The sequence below is a fragment of the Stenella coeruleoalba genome (genome assembly GCF_951394435.1).
Source record: "Stenella coeruleoalba genome assembly, chromosome: 13".
Lineage (NCBI taxonomy): Eukaryota > Metazoa > Chordata > Mammalia > Artiodactyla > Delphinidae > Stenella > Stenella coeruleoalba.
Window position 1 is genome coordinate 61,229,420 of NC_137159.1, and position 26,160 is coordinate 61,255,579.

The window sequence follows — 26,160 nt, forward strand, 5'->3', positions numbered from 1 at the left end:
CATTTGCTTTTTGGTTCTGTTTATGGCATTTTATAACATAAGGAAATTAATTAAAAAAAAATTAAGTCAGTTCTGGTAGTTTACTATCAGATTTCTGCTTTGGGATTGGGCTTTAAAGGCTTAATTAAGGTTTTAAAAATTTTCTTCATAAAATATAGTTTTAACCAACTATCTGTTAGGGTCTAACAGATAACACAATTAGATGTTCATGGCTTGAGATGGTTTTATTTTTTCTCCTTATTTATACCTTTTCTTATCTGGATGACAAAAGGATGTACAAAGGGCAAAGAGGATGATGGTACAGAGCCAGTTCACGGTGAAGTGAGATGCTCCCCACAGAATCACAGCAGCTCTACTCTCACTGGCCAATGAGCCCACCCACAGTTCCAGTGGAATGTGGTGCATGAAACTCCTCTCCTGCAGGTATCATTGTGGCATGAGAAGTAATGCCCAGAAGGTCAGACCTCCAGAGCCAGCTGTCTGATCTTTCTCTGTGTCAGTACAGCCAGGTCCTTCATCTCTTTATTCTGGGCCCCAGTCTTGAAAACTGGCTTTTCATTAGTACACAGGGACTTCTTCTCTGGGCACTACCTCCCACGCCAAATTATGCTCCACATTTTTAGCTAATGCCCTTCTCTGCTCTTCTTTTAGGTCATTTAAGAACATGAAATTAGGGCTCCCCTGGTGGCGCAGTGGTTGAGAGTCCGCCTGCCGATGCAGGGGACGCGGGTTCGTGCCCCGGTCCGGGAAGATCCCACATGCCGCGGAGCGGCTGGGTCCGTGAGCCATGGCCGCTGAGCCTGCGCGTCCGGAGCCTGTGCTCCGCAACGGGAGAGGCCACGACAGTGAGAGACCCGCGTACCGCAAAAAAAAAAAAAAAAAAAAAAAAAAAAAAAAGAACATGAAATTATGTGTTGGATGAACATGTATCTATAATTTATAAAATTTTATACATAAATAATTTGTACTTAATATTTCACTGGAGAATAAGTCATTTTTCTACTCTATTGGTTTCTTTCTTTACTTTTATGCTTAGAAATTGCTTTTCCATTCCAACATCAGGAAACCATTGATCTATCTTTTCTGTTAGTTTGGAAATAGCAGCTTTTGCTCTGAGCAGTGAACAGTGGTTAGGCTGTAGAAAACTCTTGTAGCAAACAGCAGTAGCTGATATACAAAAAAATAACATATTTGTCTCCTGTTCTTTTTCTGAAACCTTTTTTGTTTTTTCACTATGAAAAGCATAATTTTCCACTAGTCTGCTTCACTTCATTTCTCTCCTGGAGACTGTTCTATGGGCCCAGGAAGAAAAGGGGATCCTGGACAGGGCGACTGTTTTACACTTCCCAGCAGCAAATACTGCCACTTCCTTAGCATAGTAATGGCCTCACAGCTCTATCCACCTAGTCTAGAGGTCGGCAAACATTCTCTGTAAAAGGCAGATAGTAAATCTTTTAGGCTCTGAGGGCCTTAAAATCTCTGCTGAAACTACTCAGTTCTGCCACTGTAGTGAGAAGCAGTCATAGACAATGTGTACACTAATGAGAGTGTTCCAATAAGGCTTTATTTATAAATACCGTAAACAGTTGTAGACTTCTGCTCCAGTCTAGTGCTGCACAAAGAGGTAATCTGGTAAACATGTTTAATGAACGCTTCCATTTTCGTTACTTACTTTTGTGTAAGTTAGAAATGCCAACTGGTTTGACTCTCAATGTTTGTTTAGTTTGGATGTTAGTTATTGCTGTTAGGTGAGGCAGTTTTTGACCTGGGTCATCTAATGCCCTCTTCCTCTTCCTTATAGAGAGTCAAGTTCACTGTCTTTCAAGTCTGTGGATGGTTTCTGTGGCTGCTTAACTGTGGTACCATTTTGTCTTAGAGGTGAAGTGGAGAGCAGTTATAAGGTAGGTCAAAGGCCTTGCCTGAGAAGTCACTGATTGCTTCTGCCCACAGCAGTTTGTTCATTATGACAGGTTACAGGTTATAATAGCTGCTTCATAATTTTCAGGGGGTGGGGAGTGGATCAAATAGAAAAATAAAAGATCAAGAAGATCAATCTCCCCTTAAAAAATTTCTGATCTCTGATCTTCACAATGCTTTTAAGGACCTTCCTCCCCCTAGGTAAGTCAGAGAGTAAATCAATGAATAGACCTTTTCATCTTCAGTCCACACTTGCTCTCTTCCTTCCCACCTCTCTTCCTATTTTTTTCTTCTAAAACCCAATTTGAAAAAGTGGCCCATAGTAGTAATAGAGTAAAATATATATTAACCTTGTTCTCATTTCAGAGAACATTTCACAATTTTCATATGTTCACTATGTTAGGACTTTCATTTGCCCCAACTTGTCATCAGAGAAGTTCAGAGAAACAAAAAGTACAGAAGGTTCTATTTTCTTGGAGGATTAGGTGTATTTAGAGCAATTTTATCAACTAGACACCTGGTTCAAGCTCACCACCCCTGAGCCTAAAATGGAATTCCAGCAAGTCTGGCCAACTTGGATCACCACGGCGTCTCCTTGAAGAGCATCTATCCTAAGGGCAGATGGAGCCAGGACCAACTTGCTAAAGTAAATCCAGATTGATATATCTGTAATTCAAAAGTATTCCTGACCCAGCTCCATAGATTCATGTCTAAGGATTGGCAAAAACAAAGATATGAAAACCCAAAAACTTGTCTATTAGCAGTTTTCTAAGACACCAGAGTGCAGTAGATTATAGAGCAAAAGACCGAAAGGCACTTTTTCCCCACCTCCCCACAGACCTAGAATCTTGTGGACTGCCATGCATCAGTGGCTATGCTCAGCAGGAAGGCATGGTTCTCGATGGAAGTAGCAAGGGCTTCGCAGAGGTGGTGCTGCACATCGGAATGCGCAACAGCTCAGAGCTACCACAGTGGCACACAGTAGGTATGATGGGGTGCTGGGGAATCACCTGTGGAATCCAGAAGCCTGTGCAATGTTCAGCCCCTGTTGTGGTACCCAGCCATGGCACTTGTGTCCTACATATGTGGTACTGATTGATGTCTGGCAGAAGCTGAAGTCCTCAGAAGGAACCCTGGTAGCTAGAAGAAGCAGAAACTGAAAAGACTTGATTCTAAGCACATGTGAGGCAAGACCTAGCTGAAGGTGAGGGCAGACACGGTGTGAACAGCATAAGTCAGTAAGGGGAAGTGCAATAAAACATGGGTTATTATCATTAATGTAGTTTGACCCAGAGAGTCCAATGGAACCTTGCTTTAAATGTAGAATATCTGGAACCTAGAATCAAAGTTGATGAGGAACATAGATGTCCTTTCGTGGAACCTCCATCGCAATGCAGGCTTCTTTTCTCTAGCATCCTTGGAAGAGCCTCTCAGCTTAAATGTTAATAAAGGGGAAGTCACAATCCTTAAAGGTCTATTACATTGATGGATAGGTTTAAGTCTTTAGAAATTTTAATGTCTGTTAGAAAATATCCAAATCTCAGAAATGCTGAGCATATACTGTCGTCTGTTATTAACTAGTAATGTAAAATGTGACCCGTAAGAGAAAATGTGACTATAGACATATTTATATACATAAAACATATATACATTAATACACATTTTTATATACAAATAGGATCTCATTAAACTTACGTATAACATAATTTTTAAAAAATGCTATTCTTCCAGTAATAAAACAGCATTAGTTGAAATATTATTAGCTGCCATAACAGATAAACCCCTGAATCCCAGTGGCTACACAATAAACAGTTTATTTCTTGCTAACTTGAAGAACAAAATGGATGTTCAAATTTGGTTTCCTTCCCAGCAGTGAATAAGAGAGATGCAGCTTCCCTCCACTTCATGTCTCTTTTACCTTTGACTGTGGTTTGCCAGGTCACTGTGCTAGCGTGCCTTAAGCCAGTGGAGGGGGAAGAAATAGAGGCTCTTGGGTGAGAGGTTTCCATGGGCTAGGTCTGGAAGGGGGACGTACATCTCTTCCATCCACATTCCATTGGCTAGAATGCATTCACATTACAACACCCAACTGCAAGGGAGCCTGGGAAATGTAGTCCATACGTGTGTCCAGGAAGAAGAGGAATCTGGTAGGATATAGGCTAGCAGTGTCTACCACAGATATCCTCCCTGTTTGGCTTTAATAAAATCTCCTCCCAAGACACATGTTGTACATACTGAAGCATAGTCCAGTCTTTTTCAGTTTTAACCAAAGCTTTAAAAATTGTATGTTCATGAATATTTAACTACTTGCAAATAGCGGTAAATGTCAGGCCAAACCTGGCTGATTCCACCCACCTCCTTAGTAGAGGCCACTTGATTAGGAGCAGTGCAGATTTTATGGATCCTGAAGCTTGTGTAATTTGGTGGAATCTGCTTAAGAAAAAAATACAAAATTAGCTATCAAACTAAATATTTATTTAGAATGAGAAAAATTTATAACAAGTAACATTTTCTAAAAAGGTGACAAATATCACAAACATTATAAAATCCAGAAAAACAACATAATATTATAAAAGAAGTAACTTTCTTTTTTTTTAAATTTATTTTATTGGAGTATAGTTGATTTACAACATTGTGTTAATTTCTACTGTACAGCAAAGTGATTCAGTTACACATATATATATTCTTTTTCATATTATTTTCCACTATGGTTTATTACAGGATATTGGATATACTTCCCTGTGCTATACAGTAGGACCTTGTTGTTTATTCATTCTGCATATAATAGTTTTCATCTGCTAATCCTAAACTCCCAATCCATCCCTCTGCCATCCCTTTCCCCCTTGGCAACCACAAGTCTGTCCTCTGTATCTGTGAGTCTGTTTCTGTTTTGTAGATAAGTTCATTTGTGTCCTATTTTAGATTCCACATATAAGTGATATCATATATTTGTCTTTCTCTTTCTGACTTATTTCACTTAGTATGCTAATCTCTAGGTCCATCCATGTTGCTGCAGATGGCATTATTTCATTCTTTTTTATGGCTTAGTAATATTCCATTGTATATATAGGCCACGTCTTCTTTATCCATTCATCTATCAGTGGGCATTTAGATTGTTTTCATGTCCTGGCTACTGTAAATAGTGCTGCTGTAAACATAGGGGTGCATGTATCTTTTTGAATTATAGTTTTGTCCAGATATATGCCCAGGAGTGGGATTGCTGGATCATATGGCAACTCTATTTTTATTTTTTTGAGGAACCTCCATATTGTTTTCCATAGTGGCTGCACCAATTTACATTCCCACCAATGGTGTAGGAGGGTTCCCCTAAAGAATTACCTTTCTAACACTTCTCTATTATACTTTTCTCTTACATTTTGGCTGTTATTCTTGATTTACCTCTCATTGGACTGCAATTTTGTAACATCATTTTCCACAGGCAGCAGAAAGAAAATTCAATCTTTTCTCTAACATAATTTATCAATATATTTTTCCTTATTAGTAGTAAGTAATTGGATCAGCCTTCTTTGGTCTTCTGACATTTTTAGAAGGTGTGTAAGTGCCATATTTCCTTATAGCTGATCTTCAATTAAAGAATTTTATTTCAGAGGACTAAATATTGTTCATTTTATTAGGCACTGGAAATGGATCTCTGCTTCCTAGGTCATTTAATGTTATTAAACTCATAAAATCAGTGCCTGCTTCAGGGAGTATTAAAGCGAAGTCTTTAGCTGTGTTGCCCTTTGCTTTGGGGAGACTAATTTGATATCAATTTTAAATGTAGAACAAGCATAGAGACAAATCGATCTTCAGAACAATTCATAGAAACAAATTCCTAGGTAGGACACTGCCCATAATAATAGTGGCTTATCATAGTCTCTTCTTTGTTCAAATACAAGAATCTGTCCATGTGCAACTGTTACTTTTTGTGTTTTATTGGGAGAATTGGAGAGATATTTTCAGTTCTCTGTTGCCTATAACATTTCTCAGGTGCTAATGACAAAGCCAATGGTTTCTGCTGCTTCTTAAATTTTGGCTGTCTTTACTCAATTAGTGAAATCTTCTGAGGAGTGAGAGGCTTCAGAATCTTCTGATGTATTATTTTTTCATTCCTATCAACATTTTCCATGAACGTGTACACAGGCATCTCTATTTGGAGGGCTGGAATTTGAGCCTTGTGACAAAGCAAACTCGAATAACCAAGGAGAGGAAATGAATAATAAAATTTTTTGACAAATAAAAATGATGATATATTAGCATTAAACCATGTATTCAGCAAAGGAGAAAGGATCTGTATTTGTCAACTACCAAAGCCCTAAACTTTGAGGTAGGGATGATGGATGCATGTGCTGAACCAAATCATTTAACATCTCACAGCAAAAGGTAACCTTGTCATTTTCACCTGAACTGCATTTTCTTGCAAACTTTCTTTGGTCACAGAGAACCAAAGACACAGAATTGGTGTCTTTGGTCCTCTGTGACTTCCAGTACTTAATACCTTCCAGCCATCATTCTTTTATGATGGGACCAGAGATTTGGTAGATTTTCCCCTGATCTGTGACCCATTTAAGCAGCTGCACTGCATCCTGGAATTTTGGAAGACTTTTCATTTAGATGGTCCTCATCTGTACTTCATTCTGTTTCTACTTGGTATTGTCTTTATTTGGTGGTTTAAATGTAGATTAATTATCATTATAGTGGTGCCAGGTGATCTCAGTCGAGATTGAGTTTGATTGCACTGGGTTAGCAAACTCCTTAAGCATTTGTATTTGTATGAGTTGATATCTATCAGATATTGCTGTTTTTTTGTTTGTTTTTTTTTTTCGGTATGCGGGCCTCTCACTGCTGTGGCCTCTCCCGTTGTGGAGCACAGGCCCCAGACTCACAGGCTCAGCGGCCATGGCTCAGGGGCCCAGCCGCTCTGCGGCATGTGGGATCCTCCCAGACCGGGGCACAAACCCGTGTCCCCTGCATCGGCAGGCGGACTTTCAACCACTGCGCCACCAGGGAAGCCCCCAGGCATTGCTGTTTTTGAAAGAAAATGGGAGGGCTTTGTGCATGGGCTGCAGGGAATGGGAACCATCTCAGAGAGATGAGAATAGAGAGGTTGTCTATGGTGTCTGTCCAGGGTGGTTAGAGCTAAAGTTTTTGAGTGTCATGGTGCTGAAATATGGTATAGGTTGAATTTGGTAGAATACAGTGAGGAAAAGTCTCCCTTTCCTCTCCCATCTCAGCCTTTAACATGCTCTGTCCAGTTTCTCCTCCCTACCTCTGACTGACATCTTGGTCAGATTCTATGGCTTTTCCGTCACTTTCATAAATCAAAACAGACTCATTTTCAGGTAGAAAAAATCTGACTCAGTGTAAATAATCACTTCCATCTTATATTCATGTCAAAACTTTTCCCCTCCCCTGCTCAGGGTTGACCTGCGAACCAGAAGCGGAAGGGATTTAGCTTGCCTTTTCACTCCGTCTGCATCACATCCCTTTTTGCTCTGCATACTCCCTTCCTCCTAGGTTGAGGTCTCCTGCTGGAGTCTCCTTAACCCTGCTAATATTTTTTGGTGGGACCTTGTAAGGTGACTTGAGTCTAGCTACCTTCTGGGGTGTCCACTTGGCCCACAAGGGAGAATCATAACACTTGCCCAACAAACAGTGTATGTGTGGCTGCCTTCTCTCTTTGGACCTGTCGTCATGGGCAGCTCCTCCAGCCTCCTGTCTACAGAATTCTCCAGGCAAGAGGAATCTCTAGTTTGTAAGTTCTGTTCCAAGAAATCATGGTGTCCTACTCTGGGCCCATGGGAGCAATGGGATCTGGGTCCTGCATCTCAGTAACCATCTGGCTGGAGAGAAGGACACTGCTTACCCTTAGTGCAAGCTCTGCCCACTCTCTGGTTCTTGGGAAGCTCTCTCACTTGGCTTGAGTGGGAGCACCCCAACCATATGTGGGGGCAGCTCTGCATCTCAATGACTCTGATCCTTTATACTTTCTAGTCTTCTCTCCTATAGATGAGTAATGGGATACAGGGAAAGGTCTGGCTCTGCTCTTTATTAGTAATTCACCCATTTAACATTCTGTTACTGTTATTTCTAGGAGAGACCAATACTCAGAAGAAGGAACGGAATCATATCTGTCCTGAGCTCAAGAGGAGACTCCCAGAAACCACTGGTATGACTTGGGGAGTTGTGTTTGTTTGCTAGGGCTGCCATAACAAAATGCCAAAGATTTGGTGGCTTAAACAACTGAAATTTATTTCCTCACAGTTCTGGAGGCTTGAAGTCAAAGATCACGGTGTCAGCAGGGTGGTTTCTTCTGAGGTCTCCCTCCTTGGCTTGCAGATGGCCACCATCTCACTGTGTCTTCACATAGTCTTTTTTTTTTTTTTTTGCGGTACACGGGCCTCTCACTGTTGTGGCCTCTCCCGTTGCAGAGCACAGGCTCGGGACGCGCAGGCTCAGCAGCCATGGCTCATGGGCCCAGCCTCTCCGCGGCATGTGGGATCTTCCCGGACTGGGGCACGAACCTGTGCCCCCTGCATCGGCAGGCGGACTCTCAACCACTGCGCCACCAGGGAAGCTCCACATAGTCTCTTCATTATGCACCCCTTCCTCTTCTCATGAGGACACCAGTCATATTGGATTAGGGCCCTACCCCAGCTACCTCATTTGAACTTAATCACCTCTTTAAAGGTTTTATCCCCAAATACAGCTCTTCCTTGACTTACAATGGGGTTATATTCTGATAAGCCCATTGTAAGTTGAAAATATTAATTTGAAAATGCATTTAATTCACCTAACTCACCAAACATCATCGCTTAGCCTTAACCTTAAAGACGCTCAGAACACTTATATTAGCCAGTAGTTGGGCAAAATCATCTAACACAGTCTATTTTATAAGAAAGTGTTGGATATCTCACGTAATTCATTGAATACTGTACTGAAAGTGAAAAACAGAATGATTGTGTGGGTCCAAAATGGGTGCAAGTGTATTGGCTGTTCACACTTGTGATCACGTGGTTGACTGGGAGCTGCTGGGAGCTGCCGCTGCCCAGCATCCTGAGTGTCAGACCACATATCACTAGCTCGGGAAAAGATCAAAATTCAAAATCTGAAGTATGGTTTTGACTGAACGTGTATTGCTTGTGCACCTTTGTAAAGTCTAAGCTGAACCATGGCAAGTTGGGGACAGTCTGTGCAGTCATAGTCTGATGTACTAGGGCTTGAGACTTCAACATGAATTTGGGGGGAACACAACTCATTCCATGACAGGAGGAGAAGGCAGAGGCTGGGGTTAGCTGGCCCCTCTGGGTAAAGCCCTGAACATGCTTGTCCTCTCAAATACCACTCATCTGCTGAGTTGAGGCAGCAGCAGTACTTGGAGTGTTGGGTCAGAGCGGGAATGACTGAGCTAGTTCCATTGGAACACCCGGTCTGGTGAGACTCAGGATCATTCAGGGTGTACACTCATCCAGTCTTCCAAAGAGCAAATCAGCCCTTCACCATTACAAAGCTACTCTCTTTATGATGTGGAATAAAAGTAACCTTTCTTTCTTTAAAAAACAGCATGGAATTCCCAAGACACCTAGTCTTAACCCTCTGATACAAGATTAGAAACAATTAGCTCACTTCTGGGTCTACCCTAGTCAAATCAAGCAGAAAATTAAGCAGTTATGTGTGTGTTTGCTTAAATTATGTAAATAATTATCTTAATAGGCCACTTTGCTTTGCTTTTGCAGATCCAAGCCCTATCTGACTTAAGTGGTTTATTTATTTAGATCCAGAACATTTTGATGAGACTTTTTGGATGCAGCAATATTGGTGCAGCTCCTTAGATGTCAAGACATTTTGACTACTCTTTAAAAAAAAAAAAGAGGGCTTCCCTGGTGGCGCGGTGGTTGGGAGTCCGCCTACCGATGCAGGGGACACGGGTTCGTGCCCCGGTCCGGGAAGATCCCACATGCCGCGGAGCCTGCGCGTCTGGAGCCTGTGCTCCGCATACGGGAGAGGCCAAAACAGTGAGAGGCCCGCGTACCACAAAAAAAAAAAAAAAAAGAAAAACCCTGTTAAATTTACAGCTTTAAAAAATTATAATGTAGGGCTTCCCTGGTGGCGCAGTGGTTGAGAGTCCACCTGCCGATGCAGGGGACACGGGTTCGAGCCCCGGTCTGGGAAGATCCCACATGCCACAGAGCGGCTAGGCCCGTGAGCCATGGCTGCTGAGCCTGCGCGTCCGGAGCCTGTGCTCTGCAATGGGAGAGGCCACAACAGTGAGAGGCCCGCGTACTGCAAAAAAAAAAAAAAAAAAAAAAAAAATATATATATATATATATAATGTAACATATAGAACAGATATACCCCCCCCACCCCCGCCAGTCTCAGCCCATCCCAACCCCACTCACAATGAAATTTTCCTTCTCTAAAGATAGCAAGAGAAATGTCAACATCTCTGGAAACAAAATTTCGGAGGGAAAAAGCAAGTTGAAGACAAAGACCCGAGAAAATAAAAGTCCAAAGACAGACACTCCAATTTTAATACTTATTCTTGTAATACCCTCATCGGTCAAATTTTGGAGGACTCCTCCAGCTGATTGCATGGAGTATTGCTGGGTGCTGTGGTTCCCCGTCCTAACACTCTTGAGACTGTGGAAATACCCTTATAAGAAATTTATATTAATACGTATACCAGAAAATAGAACATAATGCACATGATGAACATAAAATGTGCGACCTGGATCAGACAAAAAGTATAATTATTTACAGAATCCATTGAGCTCATCCAAATGTGATCCAAGCCTCCTGGTTTCTCTTCAGTTGCAAACTCCTATGAACCGTCTGCATCTATGTCTTACTATATATCTGGAGGAGCCTCTATTAATGCCACCTGGTCCCCTGAATGAATGTGCTGTCAGTCTTCCCCAGTGTCACCTTCTGACAGACTGTTGTTGTGCTCAGTAGAGCTTATTTTTACTTTTTAGTCCCCCACCCCGCCAATTCAATAGGAGGTGGACTTGGTTTGTTTTCTTGAAGGCACCTTTTCCTCTTTTCTTTATTTTTTTCCCTGTGTTGGGCCCGAGAGATTTCCATCTCTACTGAGTTTCTTCTCCTCAGAGTTAGCCCCTCAAACTCAAGTCTTCAAATGACAACAGTCGATTTTATCAATCTTGCATTACTTTCTAGTGGAGTCAATGTATATAATTGCAGCATAAAATACAGTTTGAATCAAAAAGTAAGATAGAAGAGATAATTAACAAGTTAACAGTCCATCAACAATTACTCCATACAGTGTATGAACTAATTTTAAATGTCTGATTTGAATCCACTTTAAAGAGATCAGATGTTGAATAAGCAGGACATATCTGTACAGGGCAATTCTAACAACCGATTCAATAAAGCCACTCTGTTTAGAAAAAATTGTGGTTAAATATACATAGCATAAAAATGATCATTTTACCCTTTTTAGGTGTTCTGTGAGTTAAGTTCATTTACAATGTGTGCAGTCATCACCACTATCCATCTCCAGAATTTTTTAATCCTCCCAAATGGAAACTCTGTACCCATGAAACACTAATTCCCCCTTTCCCCCTCCTCTCAGCCCCTAGCAACCACCATTCTACTTTCTGACTCCATGATTTTGACTACTCTAGGTACCTTGTATAAGTGCATATGGTATTTATCCTTTTGTGTCTGGCTTCACTTAGCATAATGTCTTCAAGGTTCATCCATGTTGTAGCATGTGTCAGAATTACTTTCCTTTTTAAGGCCAAATAATATTCCATTGCATATATACATATATATATACACACACCCTATTTTGCTTATGCATTCATTTGTCTGTGTACATTTGGGTTGTTTCCATTTTTTTGGCTATAAAGCCACACCTTAAAAAATTTTATAAAGTTAGATTTACATGCAATAAAATGTACTTGTTTTAAGCTTACTGTTTGATAAATGTATACACCTACATAGTCACCATTATCATCAAGTCATAGAGTTTTTCCATTACGCCAGAAGTTTTCCTTGTGTCCTTTTGCAGTTAATTCTCCTACCCCAAACCATCCCATGACCCGGGCACCAACCATCTGCTTTCTGCCACAGTGGATTAATTTTGAGAATTTTTTAGACCTGAACGATCTTGGTTGGTAATGAGACAAAGAATTCAGAATAAAGGGTTCAGGAAATATGGGCAAGATAGGCTCTGGGAGACAAAGATGCTGAAATACATACAGGGACCCCAGTGACAGAGGTACTGAACTCAGGTTACTTGTGCACAGAAATGTCATCTTGAATGATTAAGGTTAGGACCAGCTTTCCTGTGGGAAAGTTAGAGATGAATGTTGATGTGGAAAGACCGAGATCACAATCTTCTGAAGAGAAGAAATAATAGAGAATATATTACATTCCCATTGTTATAGTTCTTTTGTTCATATTTTGTCTTACTCATAGTCCTAAAGGAGGCAAGAAAATTCTTCTACAAATTTTAAGAGCCACGTGTAGCCTCTTCCTCTTGTTTGTGGGAGGAAGAGTTTCCACTCCTCGTTCTTTGTTCTATGATAAGATGAATAGTGAGGGCATACAGTACTGACAATCATAGAAAAGAGGGAACAGAGAGGGCTTCACCATCCCAAGATGCCTCCGTGCACAGAATACTGCAAATCCTCAAAAAAAAAAAAAATTAGATAAAATTTGGCATATTCAACTCTGCATGATCTTAATTTCAGATGAGAAGATTAAGAATATTCCAAAACAGAGAGTTTAGGCAGTTTAGAATGTGCACTGGGTGCTTTCCATAACAGGATCCTTGAAGGTTAAATTGTTAGAGCTGTCATAATGTTAGATAAATAACTGCTGCTAATAGTTGTTTCCATTAATTTTTCGAGACCAGCATTTGACTACCCAGAACACAGCCAGGTATATACTTGGCACTGTCTTTCCTACTCAGTTATTTTGATACCTTGTAAGGCTGTGGCCATGGCTGGTCACCTTGGTTCCTTCTCTTGGTGGTGTAGCTCTGTTTCCACAGACCCTTGATCACGTTCTGCCTGATCAAGACTCCGAACTGATCATTAAAATTAAAGATTCATCACTAACAAACTTAGACAATTAGAATTAAATACTCTTTAATAAAAAAGCCTACATTGTGATATTTTGATTACTCGAAAGTTTCTTTTCTTTTTTTTTTTTTAATAGAGGCAAAATGGAAAGAGCCCACCCTTTCCTTTTTTGGAAAACCAGCAACCTTTCCTTAAATTCTCGGTTCAACATATGGATTTCTCAATTCTTCTTACTTTTGTTTTGTCAGCTCTGTTTTTATTTACTTATTTTTAACCTTGTTATTGAATAAACTTAGCCATTAGCTTAGCTTTTCTCAAGGAATTTTCATGTATATACATTCTCATCGTCTTACTCTTGCTATATAATGCCTTCAGCATTTGCTTGTGTGAGACTTTAAGAGCCAGGTGTTTTCTGGTCCTGTGTTCAATGGTTTGTTTCTTTCTTTTGCAGTTCTTATATTTTCTGATTAATTAAATGTTTAGGTGGTCTATATGTTGAATAATCTACTTTTCTAGTATTTGTTACTTAAATTTTCACTGTGATATACTATATATGTGCAAAATTTAAATAACGTTGTCAAACAAGAGAAGTAACTTTTTCCATCTTGAATGATTAATCTGAGCATAATACCCAAGTGCCATGAAGCTCTCTTTAGAACTTACTCTATATTATCTTTCTAATTTTGAATCAAGTGCTGAAAATTCACTCTATAGGCTAAGTTTTCTTAATACATGGAGTGAGCAAGCATGTTTACACGTGTTCATATTTATCTGCTCTCTAGGAAATAAAAGCCTGAAATAAATAGATTTCGGTGGACAAATTAGTAGAATTAGGTCATGTGAGATACAGTGAAGTGAGGGGACCTCTTCTTAATCAGAAGCCTTTGGGTGTTGATGGAGTGAACTAAACAGGTGAGACTGGCAGGAAGCGTATGGTTTGGCCAGATCTGTGGCAACGTTAGGAAGCTAGAATTTAGCTGATGGGAAGAAGAGTTGCTGGAAAGTGGGCTAAGGTTGCTGTCAGGAAATTATTAAGTGAGGAGGTTTAGGGAGTAGTGAAACTGTAGGTAATCATTAGTTAAATCCATTTCACCTGTAACTTGCCTTCACCAATCAAGGTCATTTTAATTGTTGTTAAAAAGACTTGCAGGTCCTGTAAGCTGCATGTAGCCTAAACAGTAAGATGTTTGCCCAAGTCGTTTTCCAGGAATTGGTGTCAGGTGTGTCTAGTTCCAGATGAGCTGGTTAAGATTGGGTAGGACCACCCACCCTCCAACGAGGCATGCCTGCTGGGTGACCTTTTGATGTTAGAGGGCTAAAAACTCCACCCTTAGTTTGTGCTAAGTGCCTCCACTTCTGAACCTGCAGAGGCCTGTAGCTTAGTTCCACCTGCAGGGCTTAACCACACCTTTTTTCAATCAGGCTCCTTAGGCCCCTCCCCCCACGCCTCGGACTGCCCTGCTCCTTTAGTCTTCATCTCATAAATACCCCAAGCCCCTTGTCTTCCTGACGCGGGTTTGAGGCTGGTTCTGTCTCTACTTTGACTGCCTTGTGAATAAACCCTCTGTTTCCTGGCATTTCAGTGCTTTTGCTTGCTGCTGGTCAGGCAAAATGAACCTGGTTCTGTAACAAATGTAACGGGGAGCTGGATTTTCTGAAAAAGAAAAAAAAGCAGTTTGACTGGAGGACCAAAAGGCATAAGGAATTGAGGCCACAACCGGGTGGAATACAGACTCCTGCTGGATGTCCTTGAAGCTGTGGAGCTCTCTGCAGCCCTCAGGTACCCCATGGGGAGAGAGGTGTGTGGAAGGCTTTGAAGTACTGCTACTTTATAATTTAACCTGGTTATGAATGTTTTACCATTTAAACTTTTCTGTTGTTCCTTTTTCATGTTTACAGTCATTATTTAAAATCTACAGAAGCACCAATTAACATTTTATTCCATACTATAGTTTCTAGTCTCATTGCTCTTTCCCCATAAAGGAGCAGTTTTCTCCTAGGCACGTTTTTGGGGAGCACTTTTATAGATTGTGTTGAGTGCCAAGATTACTATAGGTGTGCTAATATAAATAAGAAAAGTGATTCAAATCTTGTTTTTGCAATGGGGTATTCAAAGGGTCTGGGGTGATACCAGGTGCTTTGCATTTAATTAAAAGTAAAAAGCCTCCTATGTGGAAAATTTGACTAAAATAAAATTCTGAGACCACTAAAGCTAACCCAATAGCAATTTATTTGCAGGCATATGAAAAATTTGACAGTTGTTACATTTGGGTGGGAAGAGTAAGTAATTTTGATTTCCACTAACAAACATACACATGCCACACAGGTAAATGGAAATACAGGTCAAGAAAAAAATTATTTTTTGCCTTAGCTATGTACATAATTAGAAGAGTTTGAGTCAATTCCATAGTTTCTCATGACTCTAGCCCAATACCTAGAGAAAAATAGATCTTTGATACATTTAGAGTATCGCTTTTGAGTAATATTCAAATAGGTGAATGTCAGCTGAGCTAATGTTTTCTCATCAACCCCAAAGCTATTAACCATTGAGTAATTAGTTCTAGCTCTTGGCTTGGTAGAGCTCAACATCTCCTCCCTTCATGGTTTCAAAGGAAATGGGAAGGTAATGATATTGCCTTTAAAGTAATTATCAGCAGTTCCTTAGGCTTGATTTATAGAAGTATCTTGTTAAATATGGGACAAATCACTGAAATACGAGACAAAATTTATCAGAATGGTAAATAGGAAATTTTGGTATTAACATGTATTTTTAAAAAATAATTTATTTATTTATTTAGTTTTGGCTGTGTTGGGTCTTCATTTCTGTGTGAGGGCTTTCTCTAGTTGCGGCAAGCGGGGGCCACTCTTCCTCGCGGTGCGCGGGCCTCTCTTGATGCAGAGCACAAGCTCCAGGCGCGCAGGCTCAGTAGCTGTGGCTCACGGGCCTAGTTGCTCCGCAGCATGTGGGATCTGCCCAGACCAGGGCTCGAACCCGTGTCCCCTGCATTAGCAGGCAGGTTCTCAACCACTGCGGCACCAGGGAAGCCCCTAACGTGTATTCTTGAGCATAGGTTTCCACGTTGTCAAGACATGGACAGAGCATACTGGGAAAATCTTAGTTTCTATTATTAACTTCGTATTTATTTTTCAGAATAGGAATTCATCTTTTATGACCCAACTATGTTCTGATTCCTAAAGGAAGTATTTGATTACTGCAGTCCAAAGATACTGCTTCTATCAGCTCCTAGGTATTTGTTGCCTTTACATATTCACACTCCCTTAGAATTATATCTTTTCCCCTAATTTTTTTTCTGATGGTAAAATACACATAACATAAAATTACCATCTTAACCATATTTAAGTGTACAGTTTAGTGGTATTAAGTACATTTATATTCTTGAGTAACCATCTCCAATGCTCTTCATCTTGCAAAACAAATTCAATACACGTTAAACAGTAACTCTCTACTCCCAGTTATACTTTTTGGTATAAACGCTTTCCAGTTTTATCGCTCTAACTGCATTGTAAGCCCGTTGCAGGGAGCAGTCATATATTAGTTATAAAACATACACATTTGGTACTTACTGTCAGGCACTGTTCCAAGTGCTTTGCAAATATTAACTCACATAATTGTTCATCTTTGTATGTTGCAGAGGGTCTAGCACGTGCTTTACACGTGGGAGACATAAAATATTTGTGGAATGAATTTTGGTACCATTTAAGCATTTCCAAGTGACAATGGCTGTTTTTCTGGTTGAAAAGTTACCAAAGGAGCCAGGTTACTTTGGGGAAATGATTTGGGGAGTAATGTGACACCGGGTGCAAGTTTAAAGAAGTCCTTTATTTTAGCCACATTTAGGCCAGGTTCCCCCTAAGGAAATCTTAGAGTAAAGCTATTCCTGAATGATAGACTATAGGAAGTGACTCTACGCAGTTAAAGTTTTCCTTTCTACCGGGACCAGCTCTCAACTCAAAGAAGACTCAGGAGAAGGGAAGACCCCGGGGCTGCGAGGCCCGGGACAGGTCCAAGACTCCGCCGGAGGTAGGGGGGTGGGGCCTCGGGCGGTGCGGAGCTTCGGGGGCGGTGCGGAGCTTCGGGGGCGGGGCCAGACTGCGGGGCTGGGGCGGGCTGGGGCGGGGCGCGCGACTGCACCAGGCGGCGATGGCGGCGGACGGGGACTGGCAGGATTTCTATGAGTTCCAGGAGCCGGCCCTGAGCCTCCAGGACCAGGAGAACTGTAACGCGAGCCCCGAGGCCGAAGCAGGGCCGGGCGGGGGAGGCGACGGTTTCCCAGCGCTGGCCTGCAGCCTGGAGGAAAAGCTGAGCCTGTGTTTCCGTCCCTCCGGTCCGGGTGCCGAGCCCCCCAGGGCGGCCGTGCGGCCCATCACCGAGTGCAGCCTCCTGCAGGGGGACGAGTGAGTGCGGGTCGCGGGCGGGAGCCTCCTCTGCCCCTCGTCCAGCCCCTCGCCCTGCCCGCCGGCCCTCAGTCAGCAGCCTCGGCGGGACTCTGGCCGCAGGCTCCTCCCCGCACCCTCCTTCCGCCTCCTTCAACTCCGGGGTCCCGCCCCTCCGTGTTCTCCTATCTCCTTCCTTGGGGCTTTAGGCCTTTGCGCCCCTGGCGATTTAAATCCCCTGCTCCCCTGGCCCCCAACGACCCCTTAAACGTCCTCCTCCTTCCTAGAAACCAATCCCTGTTTGGTCTGGAGCGGAGTCTTGTACAGAGCTCCGTAGTTAGAGATAGTATCTCCTCGGGCACATGTGTAGACATTCATTCATTCAACCAGCATTTTTTAAGCGCCTGCTACGTGCCAGAGGCTGCTTCTCACTGGGAATACCAAGATGACTGGACATTACCCCTCTCAAGCAGAGGGCAGTCTAGGGTGGGAGCTAGATTTGTAAGCAAACATTTGTATGGGTGTGACAAACGCTGTAATGGATATATGTACAAAATATAGAGGGAGAGGGGGAGAGTCAGGAAGGACTTCATAGGGAAAGAAGTGTGAAAACGACCCTGATGGGTGAGTGGGAGTTTGCCTGCCAGGTGAAAAAAGGTCTAGCATTCTAGCTCAGGGATATAGCACATGCAAAGGTACCGACGTTGCAGCAGCGTTTTTGCCACAGGAATTTATTGGCTCCATCTGAGAGCCCAGATTGTGAGTTCCCACAGAGGCAAAAGCTCTGGTTATTAATAGCAAGGATCTCCTAGTCTGGTAGGGAGACCAATGCATAAACAGGTAATTATTACAGAATCATCTAAGTGCAATGATAGGAAATTCGCAGGGCTTTATGAGAGCTAGGGGAATGGAGGGACAGAGGTTATTTAACTGCCCAGAAACCCAGTTATAATTTGGTTAGATAAGGGCTGTAATTATTCCATAGTTTTACTCCAGAAGATACAGAAAGGAATGATGGGAGTGAGGGAATTTGACAATATTGTAATGTAGGGGGAGAGGAGCCCTGGAGAGGCTGAGGGTGAAATTATGGAGTAAACACTGAGGTTGTGGGTAGGGGTGGGTTTTCAGAGCATTGAAGGGATGGAGAGGTCAGGGAAGAATTCTTGAGGGAAGGATTCATGGGCATAGAAAGGGGCTTGTCAGTTTCCTCTGCGAATCAGAAGATTTATCAGGAAGAGGGGGTTGGGAATGGGGGCCTGTAAACATAGCAGTGGTTCAGGCCCAGCTATGCTTGGAGACCATATCTTTTCATTGCTGCCTCTGTACAGTGTTCTGCCCAGGCATAAAAGGAAAAGTTTTTGATTGGATATTATACTCACAGATATGCATGCAATCAGTGGCAAAAGATGACATTTTAAACAGTCTATTCCCAAAGAGAAGGTAGTGTTATGCATAGAGTTATATACTCGGAATCACTAGACTCAGGACATTCTCTGGATTTTAAAATTATATTTATTATATATTTGGGTTTATCAAGAATAACTTCTCAAAACAGATTAGCGGTTTGTACACAGATAAGATTCCTTATTTTTGCATCACCTGTACTGTCTGAAAAGTAGTGTATTTTAGCCTTTGCTTAAATCTTCAGTTGATATAAAACTTAAAAGTTTTGTTACTCTTGATAATGGTTTAATAGATAGTAGATGTTATGTTGGTGGTACAGCATGTCCCTTGATTTGGGAATCTCTCTCTCTCTTTTCTGAGCTGGGGTTGCTCACCACTCTCACTGTAGACCACTCTCATTGTCCCTATTCTATTGCATTCTATTGCATAAATCTGCTCTCCATTGCTTGATAGAGTCCATTCCTGTTTCTTTGACTAGAGACAGCTGAGAATTCTTTCACCCAGATAGTGCCTTGCCTTAGGGCACTTTATTTCACTTCTGAGTCCCGGTTTTAGTTTTGGTTAAATACAGATTGTGCTTATCTGCTAAAGTTTTACTTCAGAAGGGTCTGGTGTGAGATTCAATGTCAGCAGCACTTTGACCTTTGGAAAAGAGCTGCCCTGCTAGTTGTTCATGACTGGCTGTAATACTTTATGATAAGGACCAAGGCAGTTCATGTCTTGACTGGAGATTTCTACAGATCTTTCAGTTAACTCGGCCCTATGTCCTTCCAACCACAAATGTTCTGGCCCTGGTGAAGATAGAGGACTGTGAATTGTGCTTCATTTTCTTGGTAGATCAAATTCACCCACAGTCAGTTCTACATGAAATCTTCCACTCCACTTGTCCTTTTATTATAGCCTCATTTAAGAAGGAGCAAACAAGCAGACAAAACAAACCTCAAAAACTCTGGACTGTTTTCACCTACTAGAATATGCTAGTAGTTCCTACCCAGGGTTAGATACATGGTCAGTTATTCAGTATTTGCAAATCTTTTACCCAGGAAGATGTGGGCCAGAAACCCAGCAAGTTTAGCATCCAGAAGTGTTGTTTCCAATTTGAGCATACTGGCATTAGAGGAGATGATTCCTGCAGAGAGGAGGACAGGAATGAACCATGCATATGGGAGATTTTCTGGGTAAATGAGCCAGTTTTCTAGAGCTTTTTGGGTTCACATTTTCATTGCGGCTAATGTGCATTCCAAAGCCAAACATCATTTTGGGATTTTTGGCAGTTGTGGTCACATTGCTTCTTCTCTTTAGCACCAAATCCCAATTTATTAAATCAGTATGTTGTTTCTCTATTTTAAAGCTTGCATTCTTATTTTTATGTCCCTGGTGGTCTTGTTTTTGTATCCTAGTATCTTACATGCTTGGAAAAGAGACCCACCCAATTTTTTAGTGGCTTATTCACAATTGGATACCTGTTATAAATGTTAGGGTGGTGGTTTTTTTTGTTGTTTTTTTCTTTATGACTTCTATGTGAGTATCTCTGGCCATTAAGTAGCTTATATGTGTAGTGTTTAACTTGACTTACCCTAATTAAATTTCATCTCATTTATATTTCTGAACTCATGTTTTTCATATAATGTCATTTAACAAAAATGCTGGTTAATATTTTGGGGCTGAAATGAATTTTGGTCATGAAATTGGAGTTTGCAGTCCTTTTTCCATTGTGGTTTGGGACTTTTCTCAATACAACTCATTTGAATTAATGCTTAGAGTAATAGAGCTGGAAGGAATGTCTGCTATTCTTGTCCAAGCTTCTCATTTTAAAAAGTCCAGCTAATACCTACAGAGGTTAAGGGACACAGTCAAAGACACATTGAGGATGAATGTAGACAAGTCTGTTTTCTGAATTTAGTCCAGTACCCTTTTCATTTTACCCTGTTGCCTCCCCAAAATGCTGTTTGATAATAAGGAAGGGTAACTGCACTGGGTATAATCTGCATTTTATTGTGAACTCCCTTTCTTTCCCTTTTCATCTTATCTTAGTCTTAGCCTATTATAAATTAGATATTAAACCCTAGTCTCACATTGAGACTGAATTCTTTCTCCAGAAAATTCTTTCTCTTTGGTTAGAGAGAGATTATTCATTCTATGAAATAGTCTATATGTTCCGAAGTTACAAGAGAAAAATAAGTATAAAGCACAGTGTATTTACTACCTCTTTTGGCTTGAGAAACATTATTTAACCTTCCTGTGCTTTAGTTTCTGTCTGTCAAATGGGGATAATAACTGTTCTTAATAATACTGTTTTTGAGGATTAAATGAGTTAATGTATGTAAATTGCTTAGAATATATGTAAATTGCTTACTTAGAGCCTGGCACACGATACAGTGGAAATGTCAGCTCTCGACTTTGTGAGTGTTTTCTGGAAATGTCAGCTCTCGACTTTGTGAGAGTTTTCTATGTCCTGTCACCTTCCCTCAGGACTTCTTGTCAGGCCCAATGATAGGATTTTTCTTTTGTCTTATTCTGGAGCCTCTACTTTTTTTTTTTTTTTTTTTTTTGGTACGCGGGCCTCTCACTGTTGCGGCCTCTCTCGTTGCGGAGCACAGGCTCTGGATGTGCAGGTTCAGCGGCCATGGCTCACGGGCCCAGCCGCTCCGCGGCATGTGGGATCTTCCCAGACCAGGGCCCGAACCCGTGTCCCCTGCATCGGCAGGCAGACTCTCAACCACTGCGCCACCAGGGAAGCCCTGGAGCCTCTACTTTGTTGATGCTTTTCTGAGAAACAATAGCCTCCTGTTTCTTTGCTCTGATGCTTTTTGTTCTCTCTGTCACTGTAGTACTAGGTATCTGTTTAATAATGACGTACAGAATGTTAAGTTTCACTGATTGTAGTTTTCTTCTTTTTAAGGATTTGGAATGCCCTGACAGATAATTACGGAAATGTAATGCCTGTAGACTGGAAGTCATCCCATACTAGGACCTTGCATTTGCTTACTCTGAACCTCTCAGAAAAAAGGGTAAGTTAGGAATTGCACCAGTAGTTTCTGAATAACTGATTCTCATAATGGAACTAAAAAGTAGCATTTCTATTTAACCACAATTGGTTGAGTTGCTTCTTATTTCCAAGCTTATGGCAATTGGAGTGGCCTTCTTTTGCCATCTCTTTTCTGCTACTGTCGGCTTGCTAGCACTTCCCTCCATCCTTCCCCAGCACACACTCAACTTTTTTATGTTTAGGTAAATTTTCATCACCTGTGTATGAACAGCAACGATCAGCATTTTTTTCCAGCTTAAATAACAATTTTGATGTGCTGAGAACAGTCAGTAAGAACCCTAGCCTTTGATTTAATATATAGAGGGTACTGGAATATCTACAGAGAGTTAACTTTCTGAAGAATTTAATGACTTGCTAGATGTGACATATCGTCTGAAGATTGTGTTTCTCTGTGAACATTGGGGAACCGTTAAAAGATTTCAGTTCTTGGCTTTTTAATGTGTTCTTGGCTAACTGTTGGAGGCTGCTATATATGTCTTGGAACTGAAAGTGAAGACACCTTGAGTAAGAAGTGTGAGCACAGGTGATAGGACAACAAGGCGGACAGAAAAACGAAGAGAATTGCTTTAAGTGGAAAATCACAGTGTGGTTTAAAACTGATGACAAACGAGGCCAAATGGAAGTTTCAGGGCCTGACTCTTTAAATTCTTCATCAAATAGCAGTGTAAGCTCATGCCAGGTCTTTTAGCATGCTCTGTATTTCATTAAGTGTATTTGTGCAATTACTGGGAATATAATGCAGTAGGGCTGTGAGTATTTTAAATCATTTTCTGAAATGATTTTCTTAAAAATGTGATTCAGAAAAGCTTGCTCCCTACTATTTTCTCATAAAATATATAATTCTGACTATATTTCTTTGTATTCTAGTAGATATAGGATTTATTATTTGTTCCAATTATTAATCCCCTTAAGCTGTTTTGCAGGCTGACCTGACATACATTTAGGGAAAGGAATAAAACAAAATATTTTATGATCTGTCTTCTGTTTATTTGCATCTTAGCTATCATTCTGGGCTTAGTTCAAGTTTCCCTTCCTCTCTGAAGCTTCCTATTACTGTTTTAGCCTTTGCTGATCTCATGGAATTATATAATTTTAGAGTTGGAAGGGACTTTAAAGGACACTTAATCCAGTCTCTCATTTGGGGGGAATTCCCATCTACAGTGTCTCTGACAGATGGTCATTTTGCCATGGCCTCAATCCTAGCACGGAAGGAAAATGCACTCCTCTCTGTGGGAATCGGTTACGCTTGTTGGGGTGTGAAAATCGTAAAGGACTTATCTGTCCCACAGAATTTAGCCCCCTAGTCTCCTGCAAGCTGGTCCTCACGGTGCTTTGTCCGTGTCTCAAATCATTATTGTGTTCTCTTATTATATATCTGGGTCTGTCATTAGATTGTAACCTCCTGGTAGGTATCTTTGTATTTGTCTTTCAGTAACCACCACTGTGCCTGGCACATACTGATTACTAAGACAGATGTTTGTTGAGTGAACAAATGAATAATCTCATCAGTGAGGCTATATAAGTTCAGACACCATGGTGGAAAGTGTTTTAAAAATGTTTTCTATATTATTTAACATAGTATTGAATCCACAATAGCCAGTCAATGAGTACTTTTTTGTTTGACATATTAAAAAATAGTAGAGAAGAGATCTTTTCATAGTTTCAAAGGGAAGTACATTAGTAGCATGAATGGAACACTCTAATCCAGTTTCAATGAATATTGTTATTTGGTTGCCTCTGGGGACGTCACTCCCTTTATCTGCCTTTTGACTGTTTTCAATGCTAGAGCAATGGCATAGCCAAGGGTAGTGATTAGTAATGATGTGGAGTTTAGTACTAGTACTGGTTGTGAAACCCTTACCTGGAAAACTCAGCAAGTTAAAATGGACAAGTGATCATCTAACATCTGTCTGTCTTGACATGACTACCCAGGTGATGAATACAACTGAGATGAGAAGTCTAGTCCTCAGGAATGAATAGCACACATTAAGTTCCTGAAGAACAAGGTATGACATAAGAAGCAACCATGTTATTAGGTAGCATATAATTAATGTTTTTTGTGTTTTTTGGTGTTTTTTTTGTGGTACGCGGGCCTCTCACTGTTGTGGCCTCTCCCGTTGCGGAGCACAAGCTCCGGACGCGCAGGCTCAGCAGCCATGGCTCACAGGCCCAGCCGCTACACGACATGTGGGATCTTCCCGGACCGGGGCACAAACGTGTGTCCCCTGCATCGGCAGGCGGACTCTCAACCACTGCGCCACCAGGGAAGCCCCAGAAGCATTCTTTAGATTATTCCAGTTGTATAACAGTGTCTATATGAAATTTTTTTAAATTTATTTTATTATTTATTTATTTTTGGCAGTGTTGGGTTTTTGTTGCTGTGCGCAGGCTTTCTCTAGTTGAGGCGAGTGGGGGCTACTCTTCGTTGTGACGCGCAGGCTTCTCATTGCGGTGGCTTCTTTCATTGTGGAGTACGGGCTCTAGGAGCACGGGCTTCAGTGGTTGTAGCACGTGGGTTCAGTAGTTGTGGCTCACAGGCTCTAGAGCGCAGGCTCAGTAGTTGTGGCGCACGGGCTTAGTTGCTCCACGGCATGTGGGATCTTCCTGGACCAGGGCTTGAACCCTTGTCCCCTGCATTGGCAGGCGGATTCTTAACCATTGTGCCACCAGGGAAGTCCCCTATATGAAATTTTTGACAAAAGGGGAAGAGGTTTCTTTTTGGTTAGGATGAGAAAAACAGGAAACCATAGTTCCCTAGATTTGTTTTTAAGTTTTTTTCATTGCTGTTTAAGATGGCACACTTCTAAATTTGATGGGTCTTTTCTAGAGGAAGGCAACTGGTACATTCCAAGTTCTTACATGGGCACATTTTTTCCATTTGAGGCAGCTTCAGTTTTATAGAGGGAAACAGAACCATGGCTCTGTATCTAAACCTGGCATAGGAAGGAGTGATGGGAATGCTTGGCAAAGAGGCACATTGATGCCGAATGGGAGCGTGAATGATGATACCCATGACAGCCAAGGTTAGTTTTCAAAGCCCGAAAGGGATTCCAGCCCTTAGCATATGCCATCTCTGTGGGGAATGGGCTTGGCTCCCTCTCTGGAAAGATGGTCTGGGATCATCATTTCTGTTGTCATGGAAATTTATTCTAATGGCGTATTGGTATCACTCATGTGTTTTGGCAATAGCTGTAAACCTGTTCTAAATCCAGTGCCATTCTTGATCATGCTTATGTGATAGAATGCTTCTGCATCATTTTGCCTTAGGAACATCTCCTGTGCTGTGTTTTTCCTTCTATCATGAGGATTTCTTCAGGGACAGGGACTTTGTTTAATGCACCTTTTTATCTTTAAGAGTAGAAACAGAAGATAATAATGGCTTCCTTAGGAGTAATTTTAAAATTAAAACTTTCACTTGCTATAAGGGGGAAAAATAAGACAAAACTATGGTCCTCAAGTCACAACATAGAGTTGTGATTTTGGGGGAGGGTGTTGAAGTTTTAGGATCAGTGAATGTAATTGTTAGGTACTCTACATCATCGTACACCCTCGTGTGGCACTTTTCATCTCCACTTCTACTATCTTGAAATCAAACATCCTCTCTCATCAAGAGCCACATCTCTTGACCTTTCTCCTTTCTTATTAACAGGATAACTGTCTAGTTTAAAAAAGTGAACTAAAGCTGTAGGACAACATGAAAAAGCAGCCTCTGCCCTACTTACCTCATAATGCTTGACTTCCATTTACCAGAGGCAACCGCTTTCAACTACTTCAACTTTTCATCCAGCAGATAACATTCTCCTATCATTTTACTTGATTTTATTCAACTTTAGACTTTATTCATTTACTTTCTACCCAGAGGATGAGGGTTTAGCACTCTCAAAGTCTTCCCTCTAGCCCTCCAACCACAACCCTCACAAAAACTTTTGCTTCCCTCATCTTCCCAATATAATTATGTCAAAATTTTTGGTTATATTAACCTTCATCATTCATATTGACCTTTCTTTTAAAAATTAATTTATTTTTGGCTGCATTGGGTCTTTGTTGCTGCACGCGGGCTTTCTCTAGTTGCGGCGAGTGGGGGCTACTCTTCATTGCGGTGTGCGGGCTTCTTGTTGCGGTGGCTTCTCTTTATTGTGGAGCATGGGCTCTAGGCACACGGGCTTCAGTGGTTGTGGCACAGGGGCTCAGTAGTTGTGGCTCACGGGCTTAGTTGCTCCGCAGCATGTGGGATCTTCCTGGACCAGGGCTTGAACCCGTGTACCCTGCATTGGCAGGTGGATTCTTAACCACTGAACCACCAGGGAAGCTCTATATTGACTATATAAATGTTCACATTTAAGT

At 41.4% G+C, this 26,160-nt stretch overlaps 1 protein-coding gene and 1 long non-coding RNA gene across 3 annotated transcripts in view; both read left to right on the forward strand.

Annotated features, from left to right (window-relative positions):
• The first annotated feature begins 285 nt into the window (after positions 1-285).
• Positions 286-2,893, forward strand: LOC307195859. Its single transcript, XR_013830977.1, has 3 exons — positions 286-423; positions 1,802-1,901; positions 2,756-2,893. It is a non-coding gene; the product is annotated as an uncharacterized lncRNA (long non-coding RNA).
• Positions 2,894-17,129: 14,236 nt separating this feature from the next.
• Positions 17,130-26,160, forward strand: part of FEZ2 (fasciculation and elongation protein zeta 2) — a 44,267-nt gene continuing 35,236 nt past the window's right edge. For both annotated transcript variants that reach the window (XM_079940087.1, XM_079940088.1), the window contains exons 1-2: positions 17,130-17,384; positions 21,670-21,778. In XM_079940087.1, coding sequence (XP_079796213.1) covers positions 17,131-17,384; positions 21,670-21,778 — 363 coding nt within the window. In that variant the 5' untranslated portion in view covers position 17,130. The remainder of the gene's footprint in view (positions 17,385-21,669; positions 21,779-26,160) is intronic.